General features: G+C 43.1%; 1 protein-coding gene across 7 annotated transcripts in view; it reads left to right on the forward strand.

Annotated features, from left to right (window-relative positions):
- The window catches only part of LOC137372246 (ras-associated and pleckstrin homology domains-containing protein 1-like), a 212,032-nt gene that overhangs the window by 148,613 nt on the left and 52,707 nt on the right, over positions 1–10,712 (forward strand). For 6 of the 7 annotated variants that reach the window (XM_068035920.1, XM_068035924.1, XM_068035922.1 and 3 more), the window contains 2 exons: positions 3,592–3,666; positions 10,266–10,343. In XM_068035920.1, the coding sequence (XP_067892021.1) occupies positions 3,592–3,666; positions 10,266–10,343 (153 nt within the window). The remainder of the gene's footprint in view (positions 1–3,591; positions 3,667–10,265; positions 10,344–10,712) is intronic. The other variant, XM_068035926.1, reaches the window with a different exon arrangement.

Here is a 10,712-nt window from a genome sequence, read left to right on the forward strand (position 1 = left end):
CTAACTGCAGTAGCAGTATGGCACTGCCCAAGGAGAGCCACAGATTTAAAAAAATTCACAGGGTGACTGATGTGGGAAATGGACATTGTGTTGCAGGTACAGAAGGGGGTGCTTTTGGGTTGGGACTGTGATGTGCTGTTGGGCAGTTTTATTTTTTGCCCTAGACGTTCCTCTTGAGCTATGAGTAATGGTTTTATGTAACTGACTTGCTGGGCAACTTCAGAGAATACATGTGTCGTGCAGGCCCCCGCCTGTCAAGAATGAGGCATATTAATTTTGCCGCATGGACATTAGATTTCAAATTGTTGCTGGGAAGAATAGAAGGCCTGATACAAGGGGTTGCCGGGCCCCTGGCTAGAAAGACATTTTTGCATATTAACAGGCTTGTAGACAAAGGAGCCATTCCCTGCTCCAATTCAATCCACAAACAGACGTGGTCAGACCAGCTAGTCACATGGCTATCTGGCTGTCGCAGAGTTTGAACTGAGTGTTTTAAATCGGAGAGACAGTGTTTGAACTGGCAGAAAGCTATTTGCTTTTGGACTGAGGCAGACCTCCTCTCTTGTCTGCTCCCATCTCTTTCTCACGGAACTCCAAAAAACGTCTGAAGACCCGTGAACCCCAAGAGAGAAAAGTCTCCTACAGTGAATAAAGTTTAAGAAGAATACTGTGCTCCAACGAAAAGCAAGATCTACCTACAACAAGAACTCTACAGTGAGCTCGAAGACCTGTAACAATTCTTCGGATATTGCCTCAAACCTTTCCACATTTTTTTTTCTCCCCTTTTCTGTCTCTGTTTGCATGTGTGTATCGCGTGGAGCGCAGCATGTATCCATAGGCGTTAACTGAATTAGAGTTTTAAGTTTAATAAAATTTCACCACCTTTAAACCTAAGAAAGCCTGTTTGTGATTGTGATTGTTTCTTTACCTTATAATTGGAAAGCGGTCAACAAGGATTCACCAAGGGGGAGCTAAAAACACAGTGGGCTGGATTTTACCTTACGCGAATGGGAATTCACTACCAACGTAAAAGTCGGTGGCAAACCTGCTCCCGTCTAGCCGGGGGATCCGTCCCGCATTTTACGGGTCCCCGGGCTTTAATTGTCCCAAGGTGGGACTTCCACCCGCTTGAGGGAGGAGGTCCCGCCTCAGTGAGCTGCTGGCCATTCAGCGGGCCGGCAGCTCTTAGTCCCAGCAGCGCCACTGCTGGGACTGTAGCCCAGCCAACGCCCTAGACCTCTTTCTCACCTGGTCGTAACAATAAGAATCAACCATGTTGCTGTAGGACTGGAGTGGCATACAAGCCAGACCAGGTAAGGGCAGCACATTTTTTTTGGTGAAGAATATTCGTGAAACAGTTGGTTTTTACAACAATCTGCTTCAGGGTCAATTTTACTGACTTGAAAAAAATAAATGAATTCAGATTCTCAAATTGCTACAATGGGATTTGAACTCATGTTCAGGCTTCTATTATGAGTCCAGTAAAATAACGACTATGCTACTATGCCACTATGCCCCTTATTATAGAGGAAGCTTTACACTGTATAGCCTGCGTTGCACCTGCCCTGAGTATGTTTGCTGGCACTGGGTGACTGAAACAGGGAGTGTTGCATTCCCTAACACAAAAATCTCCTCACCTTGATGGTTGCAAAATTTGCAAAGATAAGCTTCAAAGCCTCTGTAATCACATTGTTCTCACGTACAGATTGGCATGAAAGGAATGGAACTGTTAACTTCACAGCACTTGCAGGAAATGTTTTGCAATAGCCATTGGTTTCCAACTGGTTTGCAGCATAAGTACTGACATGGTCTCTCCTCTTTGGGCAAGTATGGTGAGAAAATGTAGACATAGGGCAGTCTTGGCAAATGTATATATTTGGACTTTGTAATTTAAAACAATTGAATATAGCGATGCTAGAGTCTGTTCATTTACACTGTCTTTATCTCCAATATTTAATCAAAACCCTGACTAGTAGTGTGCTCCCCACTACTTTTAACCTTTGGGTTACGAGCACACATGAAGTCTCACTGACTCCTGACTTGATTGCTGTCACTTGCTGATTGCTGTTGAATGTTGCCTTGAAAGGAAATGTATATTCAAAAGTCAGAACTTTTGATTGCAACTCTGTTCAAAAAAAACCTCTTTACATTAGGATTTCTCACCCACTGCTCAGCTTTTTTAGAACTTGCCACTGCTCCAAAGCTCTTCAATTCTGAATTTACCATAGTAGGAAATCATAGAAACTGAGTAGACAGCTTAAAAATTATGGTTAGTCGTTCAACTTTTGTGCAGGCTATTTATCTCCAGTGCAAAGTAGATTATCCACGTGCAGGATAACCAGTGCGGTCCAGTTTATTTCATGGTAGCTGTTCTCTCATTAGCAGGGTAAATTACCTGTCCCTATCTTCCCCACAGTTGGTTTCTATTATACTGAAGGGAAATTGACAGTTAATTTGCATTTCATACGTAAACATGAAGCTGTTTTGTGAAGCCCAGCATTGAGAATTTAGCATTGAATTGTGGACAAGTTGAATGAGTTCCTAAGATTATTGTACGTATTTTTGAAGCCAAATATGAGTAGTTTCTGTTTTCATTGGGGGTGGAAATGTTTTTTTCGTGCAAAAACTTCTCCCCCTGCCACCCCAATCTCTCCACATCTTACCTGAAAGCATCAATTCTTGCTAGGATACAGTGCTACAGACTTCAGCTGTCCCTGGGATTTCATCTAAGTGGCTGTTCCTCATGAGAATCCAACCCATGAATATCAAATCCAATGTCCACAAATTGCACTTTCCACCAGGGACTTGCGGATATTGATCCTGATTCCTTCCCAGTGGTAGGGAGGCCAGTGGCTAAAACAAGCTTTGTGACTCCGCACAGGCTGGAAATTTAAGCTGGAATTTAGCGGGTCCGCTTGACCGAGTTCCACACATTGTAGTGCACTCATCCTTTGGGTGAGCCAACATGAATATTGGGAGCTTCTCGTCCAGGACACTTGACAAGGATCTGGATGTATGATGGTGTTCAAAGATCTTGTTTGAGTGTGCAGCACTAGTTGGTGTCCCTTCTCTGCTTAATTTGTATCCAAGGTAAATGTGGGCATTTCAGATTTGAGAACCATATTGGAACAGCCTCCCACCAATGAGCCACTGGTGCAATAGAATCTTGCTTCCTGTAGGAACAATTATCCCATCCGACCCGCTCCCAGTATTCAAGTGGGAAGTGCCAACAAAATGTGTCTCTGACCCACTTTCCATAAAAAAAACTTTGACTCCCCCCCCCCCCCCCCTGACAGCCAAGTATTTCTGACTCAATGTGAGACTGAATTGTAATATGCACTGGAGAGATGCGCAGGTGTACATTGTAGTAAGATGAGTATATCAAGTAGGATGCGTCTTTTGAGTATATGTGATCTTTAAGCAATATATATGATTGTGTCTTTCCCTGTAAATGGTTGGTATCAAGTACTTTGCTGCTGAATTGCTTTCCAATAATGAATAGTTTGCTTTTTATTCTATGCTTGCACACTTCAATTTTATTTTTATCACTGCACTGATTTATTTCTCTTTTTCTTTATTTCCTGCACCAAGCATTCCTATCTGGACAGGGAAACGTCAATCATTTTGAGAAACATAGCTGGGAAGCCTTCTCATTTGCTGACCAAGGTGAAGCGTGTCTTCCAACCTGCATGTGATAAAACCCTGTAGGTAGAATGAGTAACCCTGTGACTTGTTGCCAATCCCATACTATTGTTAATACATAAATATCAAAGAATCCTTTTGATTTCCCTTTTCCTCAATCCCTTGCAGACCAAGCTGCTGGGATTGGCTATACTCAGCTTGTGTTGCTGTGACTCCTCCAGTAATTGGCTTTTTTTAATTCTTCCTGCTTGTGATCCACCCCTTTTCCCTAATGAGTGAAAAATACGTTTTTGTTTTGAGCTCTTTTTGTATTTGTGTATTTCAGAAACTTATTTAATCAGGTAGCTGCATGAGAGCATGTCTAGTGCCTGCATGCTACCCCTTGGCAACCTCTCTATGTACTTCCTGGATAACTCAGAAGGGGAGTTTTGCTCAGTTTTTGTAATCACTTCAGTTTTTATTTTGTCATTCTGGCAACATGTATGGAATTATGTGCATGTTCATTTACAGTTGAAAAATACCGAGAAAATAACCACATGCAGCATGCCCAAAGAAAAATCAATATCCCATCAATATTTTGAAACCGCATTAAAGTTTAAAATATGTTTAACTGAGTGTTAATATTCACAAATATTCTGTGAGCAAACTAACAGCACACAACTTAGCAAAGCTCCAACTTCTTGACCACCAGAAGGTTTTAAAAGCTTGAGCACTGCACGGATTGAGATTGTGCTGATTTGGTCTGCAGTAAGTTCTGCGACACTATAGACAACTTTCTTGCTTGTTCATTTTCATATGAAGTTGTACCAAAACTTCACTGGCTGTAAACCAAATGGAGTCCTGCCAAGCAAATATGCGACTTCCCAACAACTGTCATGTTTTGCCAGAGTTAGCCCCTCACTGATATCGCAAAAGAGCCTGAGCTCTGAAAAGTGGCCTTAATGAGATGTCGAAACTACATTAAGTTAAACTCAGCTATGTTATTGTATACCTTGCATTCTACTGTGCCAGTTCTTGTTTGGTGGGATTCCACTTATAAAATTGTAAGTGGCAGGGCACCATGAGACTGATTTGGTGGCACTGATATTCAGTTTTAACTCTTAATTCAGATGGAAGGTCCAGGATCAGATGCTGCACTTCTTGTTTAACAAGCTAACATGCTTGGCCTTGTTGGCCTTCTAAGATAAAGATATTGTTTGGTGTTGCACTTCGCCTTACAGGCCCAAAAGCCTAGGTTCGATGTGTGATGACTTGGCTGATTTCAGCTGGGGGCGCAGTTCTAATGGGTTATCTGGACCAAGGAGGTGAAAAGTCAGTCAGGTCTCCCACTCTTGCTGGAAGGTTTATGTTCCGGTGGTGCAGTGGTTAGCACCGCAGCCTCACCGCTCCAGGGACCCGGGTTCAATTCTGGGTACTGCCTGTGCGGAGTTTGCAAGTTCTCCATGTGACCGCGTGGGTTTTCGCCGGGTGCTCCGGTTTCCTCCCACAGCCAAAGACTTGCAGGTAAATTGGCCGTTGTAAATTGCCCCTAGTGTAGGTAGGTGGTAGGGAATATTGGATTACTGTAGGGTTAGTATAAATGAGTGGCTGTTGGTCAGCACAGGCTCGGTGGGCCGAAAGGGCCTGTTTCAGTGCTGTATCTCTAAATAAATAAAAATAAAATAAATGTCAGGTGAGAAGACTGGGTGCAACTGTCAGTTCTCAAGTTGTGCCTCAGTGCACAAATGGCCATTTGGGGTGAGGTGCCAGAGGATGGACCAGTGCCTGTGGACACCTGCAGCAAAACTTAGCAAACTTAGGCACAACGGGTTTGGGAAAGAGAAGGGAGTAAATTAGATAAGGAAACTGATTGAATGCAAGACATCCAGAGGAATTTCATAACGCCACAATAAAATAATCCACTATATAATTTAAAAAAAAACCTTTTTGTGTTCTCCGAGTTTTGTACCATTTTCTCCTTCCTTAGGCTCCCTTCTCCCCTACGCACCACACACAAGCCATTCCTTAAGCAAGATGGCAGTCAGCAACCTATTCCCAAGCTTCTGCTGCGTATGCTCTTGAATCTGTTACTAAAAGGTAACTTGCATTGGTAAGTGGGCTCTGCTTTTCTCTGTCTTGCAGTAGTGTCTTTCTGAGTGCTTGGTGGCTCATTTAACTACCACACAGGCATCAACAGACCTTGAACCTATATTTTGGCCCCAGAGTAATATTCAAAGCAACTAAAAATTGGTTTGAAAGCTCAGTATGGTAGCCTACTGGGACCAACTTATCAATTTATCAAAAATGACTTTCCTTGATCAGGGTAGTTAATAGATCTGACCAATAGAAACAACTGTATAGTTGGCATCCTGTTGACAGCTGTTGTAGTCAGTGTTTAGCTAGAACTGGAACAATTCTACTATATATTCAGTTGGTTAATTTGACTATATTAATGAGCATGAGAATGGAATATAGCATATGGGACTAGGAATAGAGCTTATAAACTTCGGATTTTCTTTTCATTCTTTTATGGGATGTGGGTGTCTCTGGCAAGGCCAGCATTTATTGCCCATCCCTAGTTGCCCTCGAGAGGGTGGTGGTCAGCTGCCTTCCTGAGCTGCTGCAGTCCATGTGGTGATGGTGGTCCCATGGTGCTGTTGGGTAGAGTTCCAGGATTTTGACTGATGATGAAGGAAAGGCAATATATATTCAAGTCAGGATGCTGTCTGACTTGGAGGGGAACTTGAAAGTGGTTGTATTCCCATGTGCCTGCCACCCTTGTCCTTCTAGGTGGCAGGGCTCGCGGGTTTGGAAGGTACTTTCGAAGTAGCCTTGTTGCATTGCATCTTGTAGAAGGTACACACTGCAGCCACGGTCTGCCGCTGAGGGAAGGAGTGAATGGCACCCCATATGCCGCCTTAAAACAATTAAATGGACTGCTTTGGCCTGGATGATTAGTTTCTTAAGTGTTGTTGGAGCTGCATTCTTCCAGGCAATTGGGAAGTACTCCATCACACTCCTGACTTGTGCCTTGTAAATAGTGGAATGGCTTTATAGAGTCAGGTGTTGTTACTTGCTGCAGAGTTCCCAGCCTCTGACCACCTGTTGTAATTACGTGGCTGCCCCAGTTAACATAATGGTCAGTGTTGACCCCCAAGGTGGAGGGGGATTCGACGATGGTAATGCCGCTGTATATCAACGCGAGGTGGTTAGTTCTTCTGTTGGTCATTCTATGGCACTTGTGTGACACAAATGTTACTTGCCACTTATAAGCCCAAGCCTGAATGTTGCTGCATGTGGGTACAGATTGCTTTATTATTTGTGGAGTTGCAGGAACTGTGAATGTAATACTGCAATCATAAGTGAACATTTTGACATGTTAATATTTTCTTCCATTTTGAGTCCCCTGCCTTCCTTTGAGCAGCTGTTAGGTGTCTGGGAGGAGTCCCCAGGTGGCTCCCCTTCCCTTGTTCCTTTCACCTTCCTGAGAGGAAGTGCTTCCTTGCTGACTAGCTGAGATTGGGAACTTGCTACATGAAGAATTTAAAACAAAAAAAAAAGTTGAAGAAAAATTGCTACTGCAAACTGCCCAAATAGGTCAGTGGAGTTGCTTTCATTTGTACTTGAGGTTGGTCTGTGGAATGGCTGGGGCTGTGTGTTTAGGCTTATTGCTCTTGGATAGCAAAGGGGTGGGGGGAGAGAATTAGCAAGGTTTTCCATTCCTAATTGCTGTCCAGTGTACCATACTGGAACCCACTATGTGGCTGTCATTTAAGGGTTCGACTGTTATCGCTGCACTTGGCCCATGTCAATTTTAGTCTTTTGGGTGAGAAACCATGTGTGATAGTCTACTTTAGCAGGAATTGAACACCATCAGTACAGTATGGAAACAACTGGTTAGTCATGCACTGCCAGAATCCTCCCTGCTCATAAACTGACCTTGGAGAACTTGAATATTTTCCCCATTCCCGAACTGAGAATCACAAGCCAAGTGCGAAATGATTCATTCCAGAAAGAAGAATGAGGAGAGGTAATATAAAATTATACCATTTAGTTTATAGGAGGTGCAGGAAGAGCAAGACTTGGGGGGTTCACATACACACATCATTAAAGGCGACAGGACCCTATTGGAGCCTGTCTGTGCACAGGAGGTTAGGCTGAGCCAGTATTGGGGCCTGCCCCTGTGTGCGGGCTTAGGCTGAGCCAGCATTCCCTCACATCTCCGGTGTATGTGCATGAGTGCACAATTCCATTTAAAGTCGGAGTTAAATGCCTTGGGAATAAAAGTGAGACCAGCACTTGCTGTTAGCTCAGCTCAGAATGTTAACTGGACATGTTGGTTTTCTTGGCTGGGACTGATTCAGATTCTGTGTATTGTGTCTCCATTGTCTGAAGTTAAATTTAAACAGAAAATTGGATTATATTAGATTTTGATAGTGCAGTTAGCTGTGTTTGCACCAGCTGTTTGACTTGTTAACATTTGCAGGTGGCTAGCTGTTATACTCCATGGACAGAGCTCCATGCCAAAGTCTTGCTGATTTGAGAATAAGGTGTCATTTTTCAGGCAGAAATTTTGACCGCATCGTCCATCCTGTTGACAAGTTGGATTTGCAGCTTACTACCCCAGACTCGGTCATTAGCTTCATGATGTTTTAACCAGATCTTTACAGGAAACATATTCTCCAGTTTTTGGACCCAGCTCTTTACCTTTAAACGTGATTAAATTCCGAAAACAGGAGGGTGGCTTCTCCAGTGGATTAGTTGAAGAAATCAGTGAGCTTTGCAAATGAGGCTGATTCCCATTTGTATTGATTTTATTCTCATCTGGGAGGCAGTAGGGTTGCTAAAATTGGCTTCGCAGTCCATGAACTCGCTGTCCATCAACTCTCTGGAAAGGGAGATGAATATGGAAGCCCGATGAATATCAGGCTCAGTTATAATAAACCCCACAATCAAAGAGTTTGCTAACACACAATGATGATATAAGGTGTCGGAGATCGATTGCTGCCAGTGAAACTGTACCCAAGCAAGAATCGGTGCCTTTGGAAAGGAAGGGGAGAAAATGACCCAACAAATTCATGATTGAGAATTTATAGCTCATGATCCCTTTTTTCCACAGCCAATATCTCTGAACTAAACAAACAACTTTTAAAATGGAATCCAAATAAATTAAGTCAACAGAATATTAGACGTATTTTCTCAGTATGCAGTTATAAAATGGCATTGCGTCCTGTTAACTGTTCAATTTTGTCTTTTTTTAAGATGGTGGAACAGCATTTCCTCTCTCTCTCTTGCTGCTCAATCTCTCTTGTCCCTTAAACACTTGGCTGGCTTTCCCTGGGGCTACTGGCAGTGCAGCTGCCTGGCTGCCCCTTTACGAGGTATGTCTCGAGGCAAGGGAGAGTCCCACCTTTTCCCCTTACACGAGACAACCCAACTTAACACCAGCAGATGGTCAGGGAAACACCACTTTCCATTTGTACACGTCAAGGAAAGACAGGCCATAGTCTGTAGACACTTTACAGATATGGGTAAGGATATTTCTATTAAAACGCTAGTATTCCGATGATTGGTTCAATATATCTAACTTGTTGACGCACGTCATTTAATTCCCTTTGAGATTTGAGGCAGGGACTCCCCAGAGGCCTCTGGTCTCGAGCAAAATGCACAGACCTCGATGGTTTACAACACCAAAATATAAAAATCCCATTGTGCTTCGAAGTGCTTGCACCTGCTGTGTCTGATATTATCTCGCTGGCATGTGATGAATGAACGTCGCAGGTTTTTAGCCACGAATAATGTAAAATTAAAAAGGATGGAGGAAGAATTGATCATTTCTTTCAAAGCAGCAGTGTTAACACAGGGGCCTGCTGCTGAGGTGTTTTATGGCTCTTTACTTAATTAGGTTCTAAGCCAATGACTTGGGCACAGTCATCACGTTAGCAGCAGAGTCTTTTGTGGCGTGGGATTATGTTTATGATGGGTATATCCCTGAACAATCCCAGCTGTTGCTGTCAGTTGTGCACAACACAGCTTGTTCGAACCAAAGCTTTGTCAGGATACTACTTTGTGCCATACTGGAGCATGCAGGTAAACTGATGCAACATGTTTTAAAGGATGGCTTTCATGAATAATTGTTTGCAGTAAGAATGATGGCAACGGAAACCAAATTTACCTTTAACCTGTTCATTTGCCCCTTTTAAAATATGCTTTTCATTACACTACATTTCATTATGTTAAAAGATTTTTTAAAAATCAGGCATATAAATGTCACAACTGTTATGTTACTGCTGCCTTAAATGCAATTGGATTGCAGTCTAGTCAACAACAAATGCAGTTGTTGCCTTGAGAGGATAAGTAAAAACAAAGGGACATACTTTGCACAATTTTTATTTCCCGGTTAATTTCACCCCATAACCGGGAGGGAGGCTAAAAGCATTCTTTCGTGGCATCCAATTAAAGCTCTTGTGTGATGCTGCAGGACTTGGGGCTGTTGGTTAAACTGTGTCCTGAGCTCACTGCACAGTGGTGGTTGATCATGGAAGCTGCTTTCCCTTCTGTCGTCCTGTGTCTGTTAGGTGTATTTCTCTGGTGCATTATAGTGTCCTGATTCGTCTTAATTTGCTCACTGTGTGTTTCTGCAGGAGGAGCATGCTGCCAGGCAGAAAGCAGAAAAAATCAGGGTGGCATTGGAGAAGATCAAAGAGGCACAAATCAAAAAGGTAAGGGGTGGCCAGCAGCAAAGAAATAGTCCTTGATGCTAAAAATCAAACAAACAGAAAATGCTGCAAGTATTCAGTAGGTCAATCAGCACCTGTGGAGAGATGTTTCAACAATGGGTTCATGTCTGATTTAAAAAAAAAATTGTTCGTGGGATGTGGGCATCGCTGGCAAGGCCAGCATTTATTGCCCACCCCTAATTACCCTTGAGAAAGTAGGGGTGAGCTGCTGCCTTTAACTGCTGCAGTCCTTGTGGTGTAGGTACACTCACAGTGCAGTTAGGGAGGGAGTTTCAGGATTTTGACCCAATGAAACTGAAGGAATAACAATATAATCCCAAGCCAGGATCATGTGTGGCTTGGAGGGGAACT

The sequence above is a fragment of the Heterodontus francisci genome, chromosome 7 (assembly GCF_036365525.1).
Source record: "Heterodontus francisci isolate sHetFra1 chromosome 7, sHetFra1.hap1, whole genome shotgun sequence".
Taxonomy (NCBI): domain Eukaryota; kingdom Metazoa; phylum Chordata; class Chondrichthyes; order Heterodontiformes; family Heterodontidae; genus Heterodontus; species Heterodontus francisci.